The sequence below is a fragment of the Benincasa hispida genome, chromosome 12 (assembly GCF_009727055.1).
Source record: "Benincasa hispida cultivar B227 chromosome 12, ASM972705v1, whole genome shotgun sequence".
NCBI classification, from domain to species: Eukaryota; Viridiplantae; Streptophyta; class Magnoliopsida; order Cucurbitales; family Cucurbitaceae; genus Benincasa; species Benincasa hispida.
This window is the reverse complement of record NC_052360.1, coordinates 19108533-19132838: the sequence shown is the minus strand read 5'-3', so window position 1 is coordinate 19132838 and position 24306 is coordinate 19108533. Positions and strand designations below refer to the sequence as shown.

Genomic DNA, 24306 nt, shown 5'->3' with positions numbered 1-24306 from the left:
TATCAAATGAAGGAGAAAAAAAGAGAAAAAGAAAAATTAAGAGCACAGCTGTCACATGAGGAAAGCAATGTGTATGAACCATTGATAAAGTTTAGGGGCATATATTCTTTGAAATCACACAAGTAAAATATTATATTCTTTAAATGGAAATTAATGTTCGAAAAGGCCAAAAAAAAAAAAAAGTACAATCAAATGAAGAGGTTGAGGTTATTATTACCTAATAAAGTAAATTAATTAATATATATTAAATCAAATCAATTCCATATATGAGTGATTAAGTCAATTTCAACCGAGCAATAAGACACGTATATGAGTGATTTGTAAGTTGAGGGGAATATATTCCTTGAAAACCTCACAATCATTTATAATGCTATATACACTTTAGGAAATAAATTTATGTTGGAAATACACTAATTTAATGAAAGATTAATATATACATAAGGCCATTTGAGATAGCTAAATTAATAAAACACTTATTATAATTCTAAAGGTCGATAGTTCAATTTTCACCTATAATTATTAAACTATTTGAGTCTAATATAATTAGTTAAGGTATAAAGACCCTATCAAAAGATCTTTAACGTTTTAGTGTAAGTGATTAACGTAAGTTTAACATGCACTAAAGATCAAAATAAAAAGAAAAATACTTTTAGCACATCCTAACTACATTCATCTTTATTTATCATATTCAATTGTCCAATCATAAATTGTCAATGATTTTTAAATTAATATTTGGTTTTTTTATGAAGTTAAAAAATATGTAAGTAATTTTTTTTATTATAATCTTTTCATTTTTCATTTATATTTGATATAAGAGCGACAAATGATACATATAAAAGGGTAGAATGTCATCAACACGAATTGATAATTTAAACTTATTAGAAATATGTCATTGAAAATTGACGATTGTAATAATCTATCCTCATCATGACGAAGGTTTAAAGATTACATGGATTTGTTGGTCGAGGCTATAGACTCGTTGAATACACAAGTATAGTGTGTATGCGAAAAACATTTAAGGACATCATAAACCTGTTATTGGTTTAAACTTCCTTGGTCTAAGTAGCCATAATCTCTCTAAGAAGGTGGTTAACAAGGACATCTTTGCATATTTAGTTAGCAGGTTGAGGTCTCGTTCATTAACGAAACTAACTAGACCAATTGCTATACCAACTAAGAACTTGCATGTACTATCATTTAAAGATTCGAGAAAAATAAATAAATAAAAACTCTTAGTCTTTTTATCGTTATTATGTATGGATAAAGTAAGTTTTGCGTGTTGAGTCAAATTAAACCTATAGATACACGACAAACTTGTTTTTTTTTACGTGTTTTTAAAATATAATGTGATTAGAGAAATTTATTTTCCCATTAGCCAATCTCAACATAGTTAAATTGGTCTAAGAGGCTAAGAAATAATGACATGAAAGAGTTCAAATAGAGAGGTTTGGTCGAGAATAATGATGAGATGGAGGGGTCATGAATTTCAATTTTTTCACACATTTATCCCGTGGAATATCATAAAGAAATTGCTAATCACAATTCACAACGATGCTTCAAATTTTCAATCTCCCCATCAATCAATATTATATATTCCTCAAATCCCCATTTCCTTAATACTTTCGAAGTTCCAACAACAATCAAGAAAACCAGAGAAACCCAGAGAGAGAGAGAGAAAGGAAGGGACTGATCGTGTTTGTGTAGCGAGATTCTTCTCTTTGCCTCTCTTTCCCGCTTGTTCGTCTCTTTCCCAGAACTTGAAAAGTTCCCATTTCCAGAAATTAACGCCTGGTAATCTCTCTCTCTCTTTTCCCTCTTCAACTCTGCTTTGATTGTTCTTGCTCTGTAATCCCATTTCTCTTGTTCTCTCTGTTTGCTTTTAGTTTACTTTGATTTTGTTATTTATATGCATTTCTCCTCTTCGAAGCATCTGGGTTCTTGCGTTTTCAGGTTTTTTGTTTGTTTCTTCGGATACTATGTTGTTCTCTATTTTTGTCCTTGCCTTTTTTTTTTATGTATATCGTACGGTACTTCTTCTTGTTCTTCTGGTCTACGAGCAACTGGACTTAGTCTTACGGGGCTTTTCGTTCCTTTTCTTTTTTAATCGTCGAGCCATATTGTTTCAGAGATTATTTGTTAACATTGTTCTGTTTTTATATAACCGTTGGAAAATTATTTTTATCGCATTAAATATAATGTTTTCAAAGTTTGGGGTTTAAGGAATTGGTAAATTGCGAGAGAAGGGTGTATTCCTTGTCCAGTGTCTTCCTTAATATTCTGGGTTCAAATTACTTGCCATATTTGGTTATTTCCGACGTTAATTCAAAAGGAAGCTAATAAGGATTTATAGAGAATCAAATTTTCTTTGATATGATGCATTAAAACGGAATCAATATTGTGATCTGGAAATTACTGTTTTTTCCTTTTGAGAAAAGATTTCCTTTTCAAATAATTGGTTGATTTGTATAAAATGTTAAAGCAGACTTTAGCTTTGGTTTTGGTTTATGATCAGCTGGTATATTTCCTCATCCTATGGGATTACTTTTTGATTAAGAATTTTCTTCATTCTCACTTTGTAGCAACTTCTTACTTTGGTTGTTCTAATATAAACAGTGATTTCTTAGAATTCTTAACTATATGATGAAGATGATTGTTTGAACTAACTAGTCTGGTCTCTTTCTCGTGGATAAATTTGAATCGATAGAGACTGGAGCTCGAGAAGAAAAGGATCTTTTATGGAAGCCGACGCAGGAAGAGGTTTGGGATGCCAGAAGACTATGGATGGGAAGGGGAGTAATGGGATTCTTACGAAGAAGGAGATCCCTTCTTGTTGTTTAAAGGCTAGGGCTTCAGGCCCTGAACTTGAGGCCAAGTGCCATTCCACTGTTGTTTCTGGGTGGTTCTCAGAACCTCAGTTTGCTTATGGTCATTATCTGTGCTCTTTTCTTGCTTAATTTAATTTTGGTTCAGTCGTTCATGTGCTCTAATGAGATCCTTCATGGACTTATTTTTGTGTCAATATCTTCCAAATTCAGATGACGGAAAGAAAAGGGTCTATTTCAACAATCCCATGTGGCCCGGTAGCCTTCTCTACTTTTTTTTCTTAATTTTTTTTATTTCTTATGTTATTGCCTATCTGATGAACATCGTTATCCCATTAGATTGAATAGTTAATTTTCTGACGTGTTCAAAATTGCTACAGTATTTGTGTATATTTGAATACTTTTAGCAATATTATGACGAATAGTTAGTGTAGTGATGTAGTGATGTTAGAGACTAGAGGAACCAATATAATATTGATATTTCTCCCATTCTCCCAAAGGGAGAATATGAACTATTGATGCTCCATGATGGTTCATACTTATAAATTAGGGTTAAATCTTATTTTCATAGCTTTCATACTTATTCTGTTTTGGTTCTTAAATATTTTGATGTTCTACTTTGGCCCATGATATTTGCATGAAAACTATTTTGGTCATTATTGTTGATTTTACATAAAACCTGCGTCACATGTCTCTTTTACATGTATATGATAAGATGTAGCTGGTGAGAAAGTATTTGAACATATACATGACAAGCCAAGTTTCAGGCTACAAAATGAGTCAGTTTCTATAAGATAGTTAATGAATAATTAACAGACTTGCATAATTTTTAATGTAGATCCCAAAGTGATGTAGAATATTTGAATATTTAGGGACATATGAAATAAGTTCGAAAGTTTAGGAATTAAAATAGACGATAGATATATGTTATGTCAATGCTTGCTAGAATATTCTGAGAGTTGATATGAGTTCTGCATTCCTACCTCAAGCATGACAATTATGGGCCCTCTATTTCTGTTTTTTAGGAGAAGCACACTCCCTCCAAGTAGAGTCTATATTATTTAAAGGGAAGTCAGAGTTCCAAGAAGTGGTCGTTTTTGAGGTATATCTTATTTTGCTTACTCTCCCCTATCGTATCATCCTATGGTTTCCAAAGGAAGTATACAGTAGAGGTAACTGATGCCGTGATTTTTCTTTGACAGTCCACTACTTATGGGAAAGTGCTTGTTCTAGATGGTATTGTCCAATTAACTGAAAAAGATGAGTGTGCCTATCAGGAGATGATTACTCATCTGCCCCTCTGTTCAATTCCATCTCCCAAAACGGTGACTCCATCTACCCAAACCACGGTGTTTTTGTCTTTATAGTTGCAGTACTTCCATTTTCTCATGCAATAAGTATGAGGAACGATGGAAAGGATTATTTGTTTTTGAGAGTCTTGATTTGATAAGTAAATCACTTTGCCCATTGACAATTTTTCAAACTATCTTCTAATTATTATGAGAAAGGACAAAGTTGGTACTAGTTTTGGCACATAAATCGTTATTGGGTTATAACTCCACTTTATCATTTTAAAAAAGACCAGCTAGAAATGTTAAGAGTTTGCTTACTTTTTGGCATCTGATTTGTTCCAATTTTGACTTGCTCAAACGCTGATAGTTATACCAATCTGATCTCTATATAATGATATTCTATAAATTGCCAAGTGCGAAAGGGTAATTACAGTCGATAAGGTATAAAGCCATTCAGTTTGAACTGTTTTGTTTCTTTTTGTTCTCCTGATTGGTTATTATCATGGGTTTGCATCAAGTAGTTCACTCGATAATTAAGTCTTTATTTCTGTTCTAAACTCATTTTACACTATGACTACGTATTTGTGCTTAGCATTATGGATTTCTGTCGGCACTTGAAGATTTAAGTTATGTATACTCAATGATTCAATCCAATAAAACAGTGCATAATAATTAATATTTAGAAAACTAATGGGGTGAAAGAGATTATTCAACAAATGAGGTATATAGCATCCTTATTTTTTAAGCATGTCATTAATGATAGTCTGTTCCGTTTGGTCTAAAGCATTGTCTGTAATGAAGATTCATTCTTGTCGAATAGAAAGTAAGGAAATATAAACTAATGAGAAAATGTTGCAGGTTCTTGTTGTAGGTGGTGGTGATGGTGGAGTTCTGAGTGAAATCTCTCGCCACAACTCTGTAGAGCATATAGACATATGTGAGATAGATAAGATGGTCATTGATGTATGATATGTGACTATCCCTTTTGTGATAAACAATCACTGTGTTTTTTCCTGAAAAGTTAACCACCTTGGTGCACTGGTTTATTCACCTGTAGGTATCTAAGGAGTTTTTTCCTGATTTAGCTATAGGATTCGAGGATCCCCGTGTCCACCTTCACGTTGGTGATGGTATGTCCCAATTTTTTTATCTTTTGTTTTATTTCTTTGTTTTTCTATATTTCCAATATCAATTAATTGGATTGACATTGAAAATCATTGTGCTATATATATGCCCGTTGTTATCTGTTATTATTGTGATTTTTACAGCTGTTGAATTCCTACGGCGTGCACCAAGAGGGAAATATGATGCAATCATTGTCGATTCCTCAGACCCTGTTGGTATGTTTGTATACATTTGATATGGAATTTGTACAACTCATTTATGACAAGACATTTCAGTATATTATTTAATATGAAAACTAGAGAAAAAGTGTAGAGTTTATAGTACGGAGTGGTCTTGAAATAATATTATCCATGAAATGGATTGATGTGGGATTAGTAGGGAGTAACCATCCATCACAAGGTTGCTTGCGATTTAGGGCCTGCTCAGGAGCTAGTTGAGAAGCCATTCTTTGAGACGATAGCAAAAGCATTGAAGCCTGGTGGGGTCCTCTGTAACATGGCAGAAAGTATGTGGCTACATACACATCTTATTGACGACATGATCTCTATTTGCCGTGAAATTTTCAAAGGATCTGTTCATTATGCATGGGCGAGCGTTCCAACTTATCCAAGGTCATTAACTAGCTGCTTTTCAAGTAATTTTTTGCCGTTACATATAAATTGCCTGCGGGGATATTCTTATTTTTCGGTTTTCAAAGTTGAGATCTACGTGAAAGCTAAGAGCTATGTTCAACTTTAAAAGGGTTCATTTTGATTTTTCCATTTTCAGACTATTATTGTTCTCAACTTAAGGTTTTGTTTTCTTCAGTGGTGTGATAGGTTTTTTGCTATGCTCAACTGAAGGGCCACTGGTTGATTTTAAAAATCCTATTAATCCCATTGAGAAGTTAGAAGGTGCAGTCAAGCATAAAAGAGATCTCAAGTTCTACAATTCAGAGGTACATTTATATTTTTTGTTCTTTCAAAGAAAAAATCAGCTACTGCTATGTTGGCACATGTAGCATAGGACACGTGGATAAATTCAAGCTTTAGAAATCAAATTCACATCTGAAATGTACACTCTAAAAGTAGGCTATTCTTCAAAGGGAAACAGATGCAAGTTCAAATGATATAAACTGTTGTTGAAAATGGACACCAGACTACATCCCTTGACCCTGCAGGCTTTAGAAGTCATTTTGACTTTCTACAAGCTGTATCCGTTCACATCAAATTTGTCTGTGAATAACAAAAACTTTTTTCTTTGACAGATGCACTCAGCTGCTTTTGCCTTACCATCATTTCTGAGGAAGGAGGTGAAGGCCCTTGTTAATTCTCCAAACCCAGAACAGAACTGATTCCGCTATACGAGGCAACATCCAGTACCAGCCATTTCCCGTTTGGTTTTCACATGTAATAAATGATCTGTTCTGGTGGAGAGGATTCCAGATATTATTACGGTATTTTGAAGTGTAGAGGAAGCTAGAAAACTCTATTTTTGGGGCATTATCATAACGTATCATAGTTAGCTATATCTTCTGTGAGGATGAAACTTGATGACAATGAATTGCTGTGTTAAATTGAATCAATTACTATTGACCCTAAAATTTAAACAGGGTAAAACAAATTTCGCCTCATGTGACAACGGAAAATTTGTTTGAAAGGTGAAGAAAGTGATCTACAAGATAAGAAAATATGCAAAGTTATTTGATCTGAGTTCATATGTCTGTATTTTGAGTGCAGAGTTGAATTCATATGTTTGGATATCTGATGCAATTTTTTGAATTCTAAATAATATGTTTTTATGATTACTATTTTTGTTTTGAAAATTTTTTATTCAATATTTTACTCGTTAAAATATGGATTGCAATTCTTTTCTTTTAATTTTTAAAATATTTCTTTCTTCCTTCTTTTCTTTCTTTTTTGGGCAACGAACAACAATTAACCCACTATATTTCTTGTAGAAATATGGTTAAATAAAATGAGAAACTAAAGTGAAATCAAAACTTTTGATTCTAGTTAATTTTTCTCCATCAATTTCATTATCATCTTCTTTTTCTTCAGTTTCACTTTTATTTCCTTTAAATTTGAAGGATCATCCGAGAACAAATTTTTATTATTCACTAATTCTTGTTGGAAAATGTTTTAGAAAAAAAATTCATTTTATGATTTTTTTTTAGTTATATGTTACATACTTTTTAACAACATACATATTTTTCGTCTAAATATTCTTAACATTCATTTGAATGTGAATTCATTACGTATAAATATTGTACTTAACGTAGACAAAATAATATTTTTTTTTTATATAATCAACAATCCTACAACATACTTTAACAACCATCAGTCTTATAGTAGTTGGAAGTGGTTGTCAAAGTTGATTATTGAAGATGATTTTTGTTGGAGTTTGTAATCGGAGGTAGTTATCAGAGTCTAAAGTTGGTCATCTGAAGGTGTATTGCAGTTGGTTATCGAAGTTTGTCATTGGAGGTGGTTTTCGAATCCTGAAGGTTGGTCAGGCAAAAGTGGTCGTCGAAGTTGATGATCGAAGATGATTTTCGCTAGAGATTTAATTGAAGGTGGTTGTCGGAGCAAAAATTAATCGCAGAAGGTGGTATTAGAGTTGGTTGTCGGAGTTTGTCTTTGAAGGTGGTTGAAGTGTCGAGTTGGTCATCGGAGTTTCTCGCTCAAAGGTGATCATCGAAGGTGATTTTCATTGGAGTTTGTAGTCAGAGGTGGTTGTCGAGACCTACGAATGTGGTTGTCAGAGTTAGTCATTAGAGTTGGTATCGGAACCAATTGGTCGTTGAAGTTGATAGTGCAAAGGTAGTCATCGGAGGTGGTTGTCGGAGCCCAAAGTTGATCGCCGGAGTTGTCATCGAAGGTAGTTGTTGGAGTCCAGAGTTAGTTTTCGGAATGTGACAATAGTCGATGGGTGGAGCCATTGAAAACATGGAAAGAAGGGAGAATTGGGGTGAGTTGATAAAATATACCAACTCAACTCCACCAACATTTAAAGTTGGTAGGCCAAACAATGAATTGATATATTATACTAACTCAACTCAACTCAACTCATGTTGGTAAGCTAAATACTCCATACAGGTGAGCTATGCAGCTGAATGCCTTTTCTTCAATAGGATATTTGGCCGATCGTGACTAATGATGAAAAGTCGGAAAAGTTTGGGTTTATTGCTTAAACTCTTTTGTGATGTGATTATTTCTTCCTTAAAAGTCAACAGAGAGTTTTGTTATACTTTTTTGACTTTTTATTACAAATAATGTTCAATTGACTTTTGCAGTTCTTTTAATTATTTTTTTTTATTTTATGTACGAAACAGGTGTGAAAATAAACGTGCAGCTGAAATCGAGCAACAAATTGGATATAATCAATTTCGGATGATTAATTCACAACATTATTTCAAAATCGTTTTCTTAACCCTTCTTTTATTTGGTATCTAAAAAAGAGTAAAATCATATATTGGATAAAAGGGATTTTTTTTTCCGCTCAAAAGTTGGGGAAGAGATGTTCCCACTTCCCACTCCTTGAAACTGTTGGTGTGACTTGAGATACAAGATATCCATCTTGTAGAATTGAACTTCATCTATTTGATTATCAAAGAAAGTCTGCAGACCATGAACAAAAGTTGCAGGACATTTACAGTGAATGTCTACTAATAATATCTTCTAAAAGAAAAATGCTTCTTTATACTAACAACAATGACCTACAAGACATGAAACATTTTACACATATTCACAAATCTTGTTCTACAAACTCATAACGAACTCACCAGCACGAGATCGGCAGATAGGCATCCATCAATGATCCAGAAAAACTTATTGTTTAGGCAATGACCATTGCTTGGATACTGCCTAATTGACCTCAGGTTGAAGTATTTTGCCATCAATCAAAGCTATTAATGATACAATGATGTTCATGCAAAACACCATGCCCGTAACATTCTCTTTCCAATATTATGAAACAAGAACCAATGCATAGAATAGACATACATTTTTTGTATACAAGGAATACCTTTGTTCCATCAACTATTCTCTTCAGAGGTAAAATCAGGTTCTGCTGGTTTCTGAAGCAACATTGGTGGTATTCTCTCTGGAATCCTGGCCTTCCGTGAGCTTGTCCGTCGAATCGTTCTAAGGATGTTAGCTGCAAATCTGGATGCATAGATGGTGGCACCTAAACTAGGAGAACTCCCACCTGTCTTGGCCAATGCGTCTTTTAACCTGTTCTCTTCTTCTAAGAGAGTCTGTTCATGCTTCTTTCTGCGGTATCGACGCCACGCTGCTTGTATAAAACATGCTGCCCATGTCTTCCACTGCTGTGAATAAAACCTGAAAGTGTGCCGCAGCTGCTTGCTGTGAAGCCTTCGGAACTGTGAGGCTACGAACTTCAAGTCATCAGCCTTCAAAGCAAATGCTTCAACTTCTGAAAGTGTTCGAACGGTTCTCGTCGAAATTGGCAGATTGGATGAGGAGTGTGGATCCAAAGCCCATGTCAGTAACTCTTCGCCACAGAAATCACCCGCCTTGAGATGTTCAGAATTAAAGAAACCAGTTCTTCCCCCATTCGTAGTTACAGACAATAACTTGCCTCGCATAATGAAAATCATCTCGTCTACCGGGTCTCCTTCCCTAACAATGTAGCTTTCCTCTGTGTATAGTACTGGCTTGAGACGGTCACACATGGCATCCAACAATTGTTCATCCATTTTTTCAAATATGGGTACCTGAAACATTGGAAAGGGAGAAAAATAAATAATCTCCACTCATTATTCAAAATATCGCCTACTTATGGTATATTTCATCATATATTGATCAATGTTCAAATATTTTAGATTAATTTAGATAATAAGGGTAAATGACAACACTGACTGAAAAACATTCTCTAACTTTTAAACTTTCAACTACAAAACAAGAAAAGAGAGAATTTTTCAAAGTCTTGCATGATGATCAAATCAAGAAGAGGGGACTTAAAAAGAGGAGGGGGGGGAGGAAATCTTTGCAAGTATAAGCACACATATTATTACATCAGATGACGACTATAAACATAGAAAAAGGTGAGATCACTCACCCTCATTAGCAAAGACAAGCAGAGATGGCGTTTAATATCCCTTCTGAGATCTTTTGGAAGATTTCGAACCAGATTCTCTTCATCAACACCTCTGGTTTCCTGCCACTTGTACTGCTCATACCTCCTGATTCGCTCCCGGAGGCTTTCAGGGAGCAAACGGTGGGACATCCATTGTTCTGCATCTCTCCTTCTGACCCTCATTTCTTCCAATCTTGTAGTGGTGGATTGCAAATATGTCTGTTTCAAGCAGGTAAAAATTAGGAATGTCAAAGGTTTCTAACTTTCTTAGTTACCTATAAACATTGAAGTCATAAAAAGTATGCAATGCCTCTGAAGAATGTTACCGTGTGTCTAGGCCATCTTAAGCAATGAAAGATGAAAGAACACTTGTATGAAAACAGAAAAAACATGCAACCGATCTTACTAAAAGTAAAAGCTAATATCATAAACTCAGTTCGAATTTGATTATTCAAAATCAGTAGGAGGTCGTCTATGTTAAAGGACAAAACTTCAAACCTGCATGTTCCCGATGAGAAATGAAAACAGAACTAAGCCAGAAATGGAGATGAAAACAGCAAAGCAAATTTCCCACACGTATGTGCTTGTTTGGAGATTTTGACCCAGGGAACTGCATCAAAATAAGTACAGAAACACAATTTTAGTTATTTAAAATGTACATAAAAAAGCTTGTAATAGATGTCAACTGAAATATGTTTTTAATCAGTTGATTTCCAAGAGAATACAACAAAATGCACCAGTAAAAAAAAAAAAAAAAAGATCTTGCTCAGAGGAGGCAGTAGAAGCCAGTTGCTGTGGCAGTATGAGGCAGCGCTTTTCTGGTTTATTTTCATTAAAAATGGGAGTATGAGGTTCTAGAAATATATGTGGATAAATAATTGCCACTTGGTTAATGCTTTTCCTAGACGTAAGGTGATTAATGATAGTCACATGCAGAGAGAAGCATCCAAGTCCAAAGATAGAACCACAAACAGTTGGAATTTGCATTTCGGAAGGTCTTTCAATGGTAGCAATATTTTTTAATGTGGCAGGTTTCTTTATCTTCTTAATTGAAGACTAGATCCTTCAAAGTTACATTATAAATCCTGGAATCCTGAACCTGCAGGATATTCTCAACTGAGTTTTCTTGGTCAAAACAGATTCTATTCTTCGGCCATCAAAGATTATTGGAAATCCGAGTTCTTAAGCAGAATCAAGCGCCATCAAGTATCTTGGTTGTATAAAGGTTAATACAAATGATAGAATCCACAACATGCTTTTAAAATATATGTCTTATACCATGAAGGCGTGTTTATGCAAGGATTTGGAAGATACTGATCATCCTTTTGGACATTGTGCATTTGCCCACTGCACGTTCCAATGGGATTTTCCTTACAAAGTGACTAAACTCAACAACACTGGCTTAATTCCATATCGAGATATCAATTCCAACTCAGTGTGTAGATATGGGGAAGGAGGGTGATAGGAGGAATCATTTTTGGAGAAGACATAGGAAGTAGAACGTAAAATGGAGTTTATTTAATGTGCACGGCTAATATTCTCATAAAGGAATTTTCTTGTTTACCCTTTTCTCATATTGAGCAATGAGAAAGTTTTCTGAGAGCTCCTAAGTAATCCTAAGTCGGAATTAAAAAATAGTTGATCTTTCATATAGAAGGCACAAATTTTTCTTACGCCATCCATCACAAGCAATCCCTTGAATCTATAAAATCATAATATATTGGCATGTAACAATACTTCCAACACCACATGTATTCTTTCATCCAACCAAGAATCAAAAAGAATAACATTTGACCAACAAAAAATATCTAAAACGTAGATAATTATCAAGTTGCAAACAATTAGGATTGTTCCCTTCTTCATTCATTCCCTATTACTCTTTTTTTTTTTTCTCCTTCTGCATCTGGTCACATGATCACACGTATATATCAACTAAAATTTTCATCACATGCGAGAAATTTCTAGATGAAAGAAAGCTAATATGAGTAGTGGACGTACCTTAGATTTCTCAGACCCCACCAGAAACAGTAAAAGAACTTCTGTGGAAAATTCATCGACCCCACAACACCAGAATTAAGAGCATCAAGAAATATTCCGAAATCAAAAGGAGGGTTGTCTCCATCAACTAGAGGACATGAAATATTTAAAAATGAGTTGTCTCCTGGACTGATATCACAATATAGTGAACTAGAAACACAGCCAGTACGATTATGACAAGCCCTCTGCCAGCATGTCGTTTCTCGTTCTATAGAAAACAAGTACCAGAATGCTCCAAAAACCTGATAACACAAAAACATCAGTTTTTAGATACTGAACGAAGTAAGAATTTCAAAAGACCAGAAAAAAAAAGGAGGAAAGTAAGAGTAACAAGATAAGAAAAAATCTCATAGAGCCAGTCTTTGGCTACTATAGGAACTTCCACGACCAATATTCCCTGTAGAGTGTCAAGTGTGGACAGATTTAGACGCATAATTTTCATATGTGAGCACCATAAACTTCAAATGATATTCTTCAAAGGTGATGTCTACAAAATGAGACGAATCAGACTTTTGGCAAAGCCTGATAGGCTTACATCTGTGCAGTCTCAAAACAAAAACAAATATCTCTCCCCATTTATGACATCCAGAGAATGGTATTTCTTACTTGATTTTGAAGGTTCAGAAATATAGAGGTCAAACAGAGGAAGAAAAAACACAAATATCTCGGGTGTGTGTATTTTGCTAGTAAAACTAACACATCATTCAACTCATAGATATATTAAATGCTCAGGTACAGAGAGTGCGCTAACCATGAAATATTTTCTTATTTCTTACAGAATTAAGGATAGTCAGTAGTCACTGTAGGAAATGGAGAGACATAAGAAGTATAGAAGAATGCTAATTTCCAACTCTTATATAATCAATCAAAATGAATAAATTAAAATAAGCAAAGACATTCTTCTCCCACAAATATACCTTACGGCATAAAGAAACAAAAAGATCAAAACCCGAACTCACATGACTTGCCAGCATGTAGAGAAAGAGATTAAATGCAGCTCCAGCCCATGCAGTTTCAGTGAGTACAGATGTTCTTGTAACTTCTTTATATAATGGATAGATTCTAATAAACCGTGGCACATACTGGAAGAAAACAACAAATTTCAGCAAGTCCTTGGTATTCAACGACCTTGAGCCTTTCATGTTTGGAATAATTATCAGAATCACTACCTGCCAAAACCCCATAGGTTAATTTCCAAAATAAATAAGGAATCCAACTGGAGAAAAAATAATCTAGAAACAAGTTACTTAAATAAATTATATGTGGAATGAGAAGATAAGTTGCAATATTTAAAAGGGGCATAACAGAAGAAATTGATAGCATCCATCACAATCTATATTAACACATTCTTTTTTGGATAAGACTATATAGTCTATATTAACGCATTCTTAAGCCCATAAGCAGTGAAACTAAGTAATAAATAAAAAATATATATTTTTAAATACACCCCTCTTGTTTATGAGATTATGTTACTATTAGAAGAGACATAGTGAGATATATTGTTAAAAATATTAGTGGTGACATATTTATATTAACTACTTGGCGAATATGAATAAAGGCAGTTAGAGAGTTCGGAGTAGGTAGTTTCCAAAAATAGTTTGTGGGAGACTTCAGACCCCTGGAGGCGCTTGAGATATTGTTATTTTCCTTCTTAATACCACATTATTTTTAGTTGATTTTCAATTTGATTTTTGCTTTTATCAGAATATTAGTAGAAAATTACAATAACAAAATAATCAAATGTAGCAACAACATTCGAAAAGGGGGGGAAATGAAGCAAGCTTCAAGCAGCAAGTTAAGTTCACAAATGAATATCTTTGTATTATGGAATTCACTAAAGACCTAGGGTCAACCATGAAAGGTCAGAAGGAAATGTTCATGACAAACACAAATTAACGACCCTTGAGAAAAGTATGACATACTTGTGGAAGTGGGAGGACTGCAAGAATGTCGATCAAAAAGTATGATGAAAGATATTTCTTTGCTATTTCCCAAGCATCTTCAACAAGAACACCTCTTCCAAATACTCGAGAAGAAGGGGCAATGAATCCCGTACGAAATTGAAAAACAATATGTAATATATAAAATATGTCGGTGAATGAACGTAACACACTAGCTGTAATCTCCATCTTCTCATCCAACCCAAGACATTTCTTATCATCATCAACCACAGGGACATAAAAGAACAAAGGATCCAACGAGACTGCAATCACACAAGACAATACAAATATCTTATTCCACTTTTGGAGAAAGGGTCCCTGTGGGTCAAGCACTTTTTTTCCAGTTCCAAAACCTTTGGACATAAATTTATTGAAAGAAGATGATTTCAAGGATTTCTTAATTCTATTAATCCTGTAAGAACCAGTTTCCAATTCTTTGTGAGGCTTCTCTGTAACTAAGTCAGCTTTTGTCCCAATCTTTCCGGCATTTAAAGTATTATCTGAAGAATATAGCCCCCTTGAAGTTTTATCTGAACTCCAGTCCTGAAACCTGGAAGAAAATGCATAAAAGTTATCAGCAAATATAAATGAGTAATATCAAATTCAAAAGGGCATTATAAGAAGCCATTGTTTTATAACCCTATCCTTCAATTTAGTTCCACCAATCCTTCAATCTAAGATGATAGTAAAGCATTTTAATTTAAGCAGAAAGGCTGATGCTCTAAATTTCAATGATCCTCATATGATCATTGAATGTAATGAAATGAATCTATAGAGAATCCATCTAAGACACTTAAAAGAACATTTCTACCCAAGAAAAATCCAGCAGATACTGTAATTTGCAACAAAATAATTTCGACCACTACCATCACGTTGTAACTCGCATGATAACTAGGAAAAAGAATCAAACTAACCTCACAATCTTCTCCTGCAGATAAGTCATGATAATTATCTGAATTGCAATATCAGATGGAAAATCAACTTTACAAACTCATACAGTCCAAATTCTTAAGTTGACACAAGTTTCTTGAGGGAACTCCTGAAAAAGGGGAAAACGGTTAGAGAACCTCAAGTAAGAGAGCCCACTGTCTTGTAAAATTCAACACAACCTTCCTCAAATTCCAAAAGAAAAAGGGTATAACTGACCATAGATTCCAAAGGACAACAACAGAATTTTGCTTAATTGGCCATAAAACCGATCAACAATGAAATGGGGTTTCTCAAAAAATCAAACAAGATACTCCTTCATCAAAATGCCAAAAACCCTGTAACACCCTTCAAAGGTTCTCAACCGGCGGTCCAAACTATGCAATTAGAAGCCATGATAACCAACTTAAAACAGAAAAATACAATCGAAACAAAGAAACTTCAACATCCAATTTCACTTCTCATGAGGAACAAACAAGACAACTGAAATAAACAGCAAATTCAGTACAACCAAGCAGGAAGAACCCAAAAACCAGAACTCAAAACACCCAAAACGAGCAAAGAGACCCACAAAGTAGAACTGTAACATTAAAAGTAACTGAAGGAAAAGAAAAAAAAGAACAATGGGGTTTGAGGGAAAAGGAGAAGAAAACATACCGAAATGAGAAGATGGGCAAAGGAAGAAGAAACTAGCGGAGGATTGATTGTTGGGTATTAAGTCAAATAAACAAAAAAGTTATTGGCAGAGAGAAATTGATTGAATCCAGCAAGAAAATTGAGACTTCTTCCACTTTATACTACGAAACTTCCTCGAGACTTCATCTTGGTTTATTCTCAATATCTGTTCATATTTGTAAATAATTCTCAATAAATAACAAAAAAAGATTTCTTTTTTGGGGGGTTAATTTTAATTATCTTTTCATATTGGGAGAGAGATCGGAGATGAGTCCAAATTGGTGCAGTTGGATGTCCAACAGGACAGTGACGGCGACGACGACAAAGACCAAACAAAAAGAAAAGTTTTAAAAAACTGAAATTTTGATTTATTTTTTTCATTTCCCCAAAAAGTCGAAGTAAAACGGTTTTCTTTTATTTTTTTACGATTAAATTATACGTTTAGTCTTTACAATTAGTAAAATGTTAGAATTTAATCGTCATTTAATAAATTCTCGTAAATAATTTTTATCATTTAATAAAATCTTCATAATAATATATTTTACATAAAAATTATTTGTGAGAATTTTATCAAGTCGACTATTTTTAATTTTAAAAACCATCCAAACTAAATTCTAACGTTTTCAAAATTATTAATGGAAGTTTTTTAATAACAAAAATTATGTAAATAATATGTACTAATACTTATAAAGATATTAAATATTTTTTTTTATAAAATAATTTTTTAAGTTTAGAAGTTTAGTCCATGAGTTTAAAATTTGTGTTTGTTTATCTATAAATTTTAAAAAGTGTCTAATACATCTTTTAAATTTTAATTTTATGTACACTATTATGGCTATTAGATCTATATATTTTTAATTTTATATCTAATACATTATTGAACATTTATACATTTTTTTAAATTCTAAATTTATAAAACAAACAAAAGTGAGTTTTAGGTTCCATTAGATATAAATTTATAATCAGTTTTAAAAAATTTCAAATATATTAAAAATATATTAGATACAAAATTGAAAACTCGAATATTTGTTAGGAAATTTGTACAAACGTCCAAAATTTTTGGGTCCAAATGGAACATAACCCAAAATTTGAAAATAAGATTGTATAAGAGTTTCCCATTATTAGTAACATGTGAAAACACATTAGAGGACCTGGCTAATTCACGCTCCCTCAATTTTGCTTTCATTTTTCGCTAATGTCGCTCTCTCAATTACAAATATGATCTACAATATTGCTAAAAATCATAAAAATGCTCTTGATCTTAAGAGATAGTGTATAGAATAAAAAAGGGAGAAAATATGAAAACATGGTAGAGGAAAGAGATGAGAGCTCGAGGACGGGAGTTTGTTTTGTGCTAACATATGATCGATGCGGTAATCTTACTATGACACAAGCAAAATGTTATACAACCTTAATTTTAGATTATGGATCATATTCCGTTTCTACCTCATATTTTGAGTTGATTAGACAAATTATTCGATTTATTAGACAACTAGAGTTTTTAAGGATGAGTTGAACTCATTATATATCAATAAGTTACTTTTTTTTCAAAAAATATTTGCAATCTAATCTTAAATTTAGTGTAATTTATGATATAAAATCTTACCCAAAAAAAAAAAAAAGTTCTGAGTAAGAATTTTCTAATTGGAACATTCATTAGTCATAGATTCAAATAGATAAATAATAGAGAAAATATCAATTTATACCTCTGAACTTTAAAGTTTGTATTAATTTAAACCCTAAAATAATAATTGTATCAGTTTAACCCTTGAGCTTTGGAAATTGTATTAATTTAAACTCCAAGCTAATATTTGTATCAATTTAGACTATGAACTTATATAAATGTATCATTTTAAATCTTGAACTTTCGTAATTGTATCATTTTAAACCCTCCATTATGATTTACTTGGATACATTTATGAAAATTGAGACTTTAAATTGATACATTTATGAAAACTGGAGTCTTAAATTGATACAACTCTCAAAGTTCAAGGTTCAAATTGATACAATTATTAGTCTAAGATTATAACTCCCAAAATTTAAGGGTATAAATTAATATTTACCTTAAATAATAAATTGCCACCATATTATCATTCAAAATCGTCAAGACAACCATGGATTATAATTGATATTTACCTTTTTGTATGAGATTGAAAGAAAAAACACTCATAGTTTATAAGAAAAATATAACGAAACAAAAAGTGGTCGTTTTCCTGAAATATGTTTTTTTTTTTTTACATAAATGACAAACATTGAATGTAACTCATTAAAAATAAGGTCTGAAACCCCAATTAAAATTGAAGATAAATAAAACTTTTAAAGAGAGGGACTAAATTAAATAAATTATTGATCAACTTTATATTTTAATATTATTATTTGTTTAAGTTCAATACCAATTCTTAAACTTTTAAATCAGTTCATAAATTTTTAAAATATTCATTTTAATGGCCAAACTTTTAACCTTCACAAAGAGCGTTTAAAATACTTTATTTTGATTTTAAATTTTAAAGGTATTGGACCTAATTTCATATATATAATTTATAAAAAATTGCTACATGATAAATTTTTATTGGAGTGTTGGGTTATCCAAAGTTTTTTCAAACTTAACTAGTCATTTTTATCATTGATATATTATTTGATTACTTCATAGTTGTGTACTAAATATTTAATACTTGTCGAAGGGAGATTAGCTTAATTGACATAAAGTATATATTAATAGTTAAGAAATTTATAGTTTAGATCATATTTTGTAATCGATATATACTTTTTTTTAGGTCGAACATCTAAATTCTTTTTCAATTATGGTAAAAAAAATGACATTTTTTCTAGATTTTTAGAACTAAAATTGATGTTCTATAAAAAAAATAATTAAAAGAACTAAAATACACCTAAAATATTCGTTGACCAAATGAGATTTCAATTACTTTCTTGGACCTTAATTTTTAAACGAGGGTCGTTTCAAGAAATTTGGAAATCTTCAATTTATTTATTATTAATGTCATTTAGTTGAAGAAGTTGCAATTAATTGAAATGAAAAAATGGAAAGGATATTAATGTGGGAAAAGTATGTGTGGAAAAATGAGCGCCACGTGTGAAGAAAGGAGTGGTAGTTAAAGGAGAAAATTTAGGAAGGCCGAAGAACCCGTGACCAACGGGTTCTCAACATCTCAAGCTCCAAAAGTCAAAGTGACTCTCTAAAAATGATGGTCAATTTGGAGTATTGAGTTAAGAATTTATGGTATAGTTTTTTTAATTTTAAGATTTCATTTGGTAATCATTTCGTTTTTTGTTTTTGGTTTTTAAAATTTAAGTTATTGCTTCTTCATTTTATACAATGATTTGCATATTTTGTAATTACAACGGTTGAATTCTTAACTAAATTACAAAATAATTTTTTGAATTTTTTTTTTGAATTTTTTTAAATTTTTGCTTGGCTTTTTAAGCTATTGGTAAACGTGGTTTAACAATGGTATTGAGGATTAACCAATATCTTTCTCGATATCAAGGATGACAATATCCGTCAATATGTCGATGTATTCGTAAATCGAATAGTTCGATGTTGATATTGAATGTCCATGGATATCTCCAATATCTTTTATAAACAATGCTTGTAATTAATATTATATATTATATATATATATATATATATATATTATATATATATAATATTATATATATATACCAATCTCTTTAGTCCAATATGAATAAGAATACTAATAACAATATTCATAATTTAGTATGAGAGTAAAAAAATAAGGGTAATTATTTTAAAGACAAAGTTGTTGCAAATATTTACAAATATAGCAAAATATAGACACTTATAGAAAGAGGGACAAATATATACGTTTATATATCTATCTATATTGAATTATATTGAATTGTAAATACATAAATGATAGAATCATTTTGGATCAGACCAAATACGGTTCTCCAATAGAGAGATGAAAGAAGATATATAAGAAATTCAATAGGAGGAAACACTTTTCAATAGAGAAATCGGTATTCTAATGACTTCATGGTTCCAGTATAATACAAATGAAAGAAAATGGGAAAGGACATCATAATGCGATACTAATCTTAAAAGAGGAGGATATGACAAAATCGATAGACGCTACAGACTTAATTAGATTGAACCTTGGTATAGAAACCTAATAAGTGATAACTTTCAAATTCAGAGAAACCCTGAAATTAAAAATGGGCAATCTTGAGCCAAATTATTTTTTCGATAAAAAAAGATAATAAAGGAATAAATATGGAGATAGAAGTAGTGGTGATAGATTTAATTTTAAAAAACAAAAATCAAATGGTTATCAAATGGGCTTAAATAGTTCGTTTTTATGATTATTATTTTTGTTTTGAAACTTTTTTATTTAATAATTCTATTCATCTTTATTTAAATAAAATATGGATTGCAATTTTTTCTTTTAATTCTTAAAGATTTTATTTATTTCTTTCTTTTTTCTTTGGTAGGGAATAACAATTAAGCTACAACATTTTTTTTGCAAAAATATAGTTAAATAAACGAGGAACCAAAGAAAATCGAAACTTTTGGTTCCTAATTTTCCTCCATGAATTTCATCATCATTTTCTTCCTCTGTATTTTTATTTTGTCATGAAATTATTTTTAATTGAATTTCATCCATCATCTTAGCAACCAATGGAATGTCACCACATTTTTTCAACAATTTTACTTTCAATTTCTCCAAAGTTGGAGAATCATCAAAGAACAAATCTCCACATATTTTTTCAAATATTCTTAACAATCATTTGATATGTGAGTTCAATTAAATAAAAATATATTTCAAATTTATACAAATAAATATTGCATTTAATGTAGACAAAATACTATGTAATCAACAATCTCATAATATACTCTAATAGTCATCGATCTTATAATAGTAGGAAGTGGTTGTGGAAGTTGATTATCAAAGATGATTTTTGTTGGAGTTTATAGTCGGAAGTAGTTTTCAAAACTTGAAGTTGGTCGCATGAAGGTGGTATTGGAGTTGGTTGTCGGAGTTTTTCATTGAAGGTGGTTGTTGAAGCTCGATGTTGGTCCTCGGAATTGCTTGCTCGAAAGTAGTCATCAAAGGTTATTTTCGTTGGAATTTATAGTCGGAGGTGATTGTCAGAGCCTATGAAGGTGGTTGTCGAAGTTGGTTATAGGAGTTTGTTGTCGAAGTTGGTTATAGGAGTTTGTTGTCGAAGTTGGCTGTCAGAGCCTGAAACTGGTCATTGGAGTTGGTCGCACGAAGGTGGTCGTCAGAGTTGGGTCACTGAAGTCATCATCGAAGGCGGTTGTCGAAGTCCATAATTGGTCATAGGAGTTTGTCATTGGATGTGGTTTTCGAAGGTCAAAGTCGGTTCCCAGAATGTGACAACGATAGTCACTAACAGTGGCTGATGTGTGGAGCCACTGAAAACATTAGAAGAATGGAGAGTTAGAGTGAGTTGATAAAATATACCGACTCAAATCTACCAACATTTAAAGTTGGTGGGTCAAACAATATACCAACTCAACTCAACTCATGTTGGTGAATCAAACACCCCTTATAATTTTATTTTCATAAATATTAATAAATCAAACTTTAAAGAATTGTTGGAACATTGACTTGACTTTTAAAGTCTAACATTAGTATGTTAGAATTAAATAGTAGAAGCTCTTTGCTTAAATATCTGCAAAATTGTTAAGAAACACTAGAGGGAGGGAGAGAGAAAGAGGAGCAAATGAAGTTTATCGATAAATGTACGAACTTCAATAACGACCATTATTGAAGTTTGTGGAGTTAAACTATTCAACATCGATTTATGAAGTCAATGAGGCAAACACTCTATAATATCAAATAGGATAACAACGCCCTATATTACATTTATGTTTAACTTTTCCGTTATTTACAAAGAATGTCTAAGCATATTTCTTAATTATACAAATATTAGGGCTCAATTATTTTTGTATCCTCAATCCACCATCGATAACACGTATTTTAAAAAAGAAAATCCAAAAATTACTCGATTCACACACAATTTTTAATTAAACCAAATTCTTTTTTCAAATATTTTAATGAAACTCTTCCCTTTCTTTTTCTATATCCCCTAATTCTCCTTCTCTCACTTTCTTTTTCTCTCAGGATTTCTAGTATATTATTTGATTCATTGGGATTTTTCTCTTCAATATAATTAGTTGAAGACTTGATAGATACTAGAGGTATTATTCTTGTTGTGCATTCAGTTTAGGGTTTAAGGATATAGCTATTATTTGTTTTTATGCAATATATTGTATTTAAAAACTTAATATATCCATATTCTTGGTTTGGATTATTTGAAAGACTTTCATGTATACTTTGGATTATTTGAAGATGCTACTTTGGATTTATTGAAGACTTGATATGTACTTTGGATTAATATTTATTTTCAAACAACTGCTTATAAATACAAAGGGGATGGGGAGCTCTTGTTTTATACAACATACTGATATTCTTGTTTGGATGATTTGAAGACTTATATATACTCTATATTACTTGAAGACTTGATATATATATTTTGGATTTTTTGTTTTCAACCTACTCTTTAAAAATAACAAAAAGGATGTTTTTATTCAATATACTGAAGGGATTATTATTTTTTATGCAATGTATTGTAGGGATGATTATTTGTTTTCTAACTACTTATATACTTGGATTCTTGTTAGGATTTAGACATTGAATTTTTTTTAGAGGGTTATATGGAATAAAATGTAGCATACTTTTAAGATGGTGGCACTGTTATAGAGTTGAGTTTTTTTGGGAAAAAATGTTAGTGTTTGTATCATATTTGATAGATATAAACTCCTGTTTATTTAGAATGATACATATTATTATGATATTTAGGCTATAGGTTTATCAAGTATCTCAATCAATTAAGATTTATTTGATATATATGCGAAGTTTTCCGGGATATGCATTTAGTTTTATGATATACAATCATTAGGGTTTCTTTTAAGTACACATGACTTTAATGAACAATTATTATTACATATATTCACTACAAGAATTTTGGGCTTTAATGTCGGTTGAAAAAAGTAAAATCGGATGTATAATATCGGTTTTATTTTTTTAAAAAAAAGCGGCTATTTAATGTCGGTTTTAAATCGACATTGTAGGAGTACCTTTAATGTCGGTTTTAAACTGACATTAAAGACCCGCTTAATTTTTCCCTCTTCACTCTCCCCCTGTTTTCTATTTCTCCCCCTTTTTTTCAATTTTCCCTCTTCACTCTCCCCCCTATTTTCTTTTTCCTCTCATTCTCACACTTCCCTCCTCAAACCCTCTTCTTTCTCACATCTCTCTTCGAAACCCTTGTCATTCATCCGTCGATCGTGGGTGAAGAGTCTGTCGTGGTGTAGATCTGGCTCGGATCTAAAGTCACACCCAGTCGTCCGTGGTGTAGATCCTCTCATTCGTCCGTCGTTGGTTGCACCCAATCGCTCGGATCCATGTGCCGCCGTTTGTCGCTCGATCTAAAGTCTAGATATGAAGATCTGAAGTTCGCCATTCATCGTTCATCCAGATCAGTATGCTCTTATTCTCTTTTCTCTCTTAAACTCACAACAATTTTTTTTTCTTATGTTACGCCTCTCAACTGTTTGTGTAAATGTGTCAATGAAAGCTAGTTGCGGTTTCACTTCAATATGTCTCTCTACTCTTAGATTTCGGCCTTTTATGTATCTATGGCCTTTGAAATTCAATTTGATTAATGGTTTTGTTGTATATGATATATTTGTTGAAGTATTGGCAAGAGGCGTTGCCAAGAGTTGCTCATGCATTGGGTATGCGTAAGCAAGAGCAATGAAAGCGAAATATTAAGCGCAAGGCACTGGGTAGACGATCGTGTAACAAATGGGTAGCGCTACACAATGAGGTAGGTGATCGTGTAGGCAAGTGCTGGAAGATCGTGTAGCAATGTGGGGAGCTAAACGATGAGGTAGACGATCATATAGTAGATGTGCGGAGCGAAGCGATGCGCTAGACGATCATGTAGATATGCGGAGCGAAGCGATGCACTAGACGATCATGTAGATATGCGTGGGCGCTAGACGATCGTATAGCAGATGCGCAGGCGCTAAGCGATAGACTACATGATGGCGCTACGCGATAGGCATGAGTGCTAGACAATGAGCAGACGCGCTACACGATAGGTGGAATGCTAAGCGATAGGCGATGACGTTAAGCGATAGACGAATGCATTAGACGATAAGGCGTCAGCGCTAAATGATGGAGGTAAACGATGGGCGCGGTAGCGAAACGATAGCCTATGCGCGAGATCGTTTACTAAACGATTGAGCTACACGATGGGCCCCTAGAGGTAAGCGATAGATGTAGGAACTAAACGATTGACTGGTTTGAGAACATGTGCATTATGCTAATTAAATAC

The 24306-nt window shown here is 32.6% G+C and overlaps 2 protein-coding genes across 3 annotated transcripts; one reads left to right on the top strand and one right to left on the bottom strand.

Moving 5' to 3' along the window:
• Window positions 1-1476: 1476 nt before the first annotated feature.
• Window positions 1477-6841, top strand: LOC120092451 (spermine synthase). The gene is made up of 11 exons (XM_039050538.1): window positions 1477-1791; window positions 2705-2925; window positions 3036-3080; window positions 3848-3924; window positions 4025-4147; window positions 4973-5077; window positions 5172-5244; window positions 5383-5454; window positions 5655-5850; window positions 6047-6176; window positions 6486-6841. The coding sequence occupies exons 2-11, from the start codon at window positions 2736-2738 to the stop codon at window positions 6570-6572; spliced, it is 1098 nt and encodes a 365-aa protein (XP_038906466.1). The 5' UTR covers window positions 1477-1791; window positions 2705-2735; the 3' UTR covers window positions 6573-6841.
• A 2051-nt stretch (window positions 6842-8892) lies between these two features.
• LOC120092964 (cyclic nucleotide-gated ion channel 1) lies at window positions 8893-16062 on the bottom strand. 2 transcript variants are annotated; one of them, XM_039051232.1, is made up of 8 exons: window positions 15880-16062; window positions 15210-15334; window positions 14278-14845; window positions 13315-13524; window positions 12317-12597; window positions 10817-10928; window positions 10301-10537; window positions 8893-9956 (listed from the first exon to the last, which is right to left on the bottom strand). In XM_039051232.1, exons 2-8 carry the CDS (start codon window positions 15236-15238, stop codon window positions 9255-9257), a joined length of 2139 nt encoding a protein of 712 aa, XP_038907160.1. In that variant the 5' UTR covers window positions 15239-15334; window positions 15880-16062; the 3' UTR covers window positions 8893-9254. The 2 variants fall into 2 exon arrangements, with proteins under 2 accessions (XP_038907160.1, XP_038907161.1); XM_039051233.1 differs by lacking the exon at window positions 15880-16062 and adding an exon at window positions 15442-15864.
• Window positions 16063-24306: the final 8244 nt, after the last annotated feature.

Excerpts from the sequence above, each read along its gene's own strand:
- LOC120092451 (XM_039050538.1), top strand. The coding sequence starts at position 2,736 with ATGGAAGCCGACGCAGGAAGAGGTTTGGGATGCCAGAAGACTATGGAT. Across the intron at positions 3,081-3,847 it reads CAACAATCCCATGTGGCCCG|GAGAAGCACACTCCCTCCAA; the intron begins GTAGCCTTCTCT and ends TCTGTTTTTTAG. Across the intron at positions 5,245-5,382 it reads CCACCTTCACGTTGGTGATG|CTGTTGAATTCCTACGGCGT; the intron begins GTATGTCCCAAT and ends TGATTTTTACAG.
- LOC120092964 (XM_039051232.1), bottom strand. The coding sequence starts at position 15,238 with ATGACTTATCTGCAGGAGAAGATTGTGAG. Across the intron at positions 12,598-13,314 it reads TCTACATGCTGGCAAGTCAT|GTTTTTGGAGCATTCTGGTA; the intron begins GTGAGTTCGGGT and ends TTGTGTTATCAG. Across the intron at positions 10,538-10,816 it reads TTCTCATCGGGAACATGCAG|ACATATTTGCAATCCACCAC; the intron begins GTTTGAAGTTTT and ends TGCTTGAAACAG.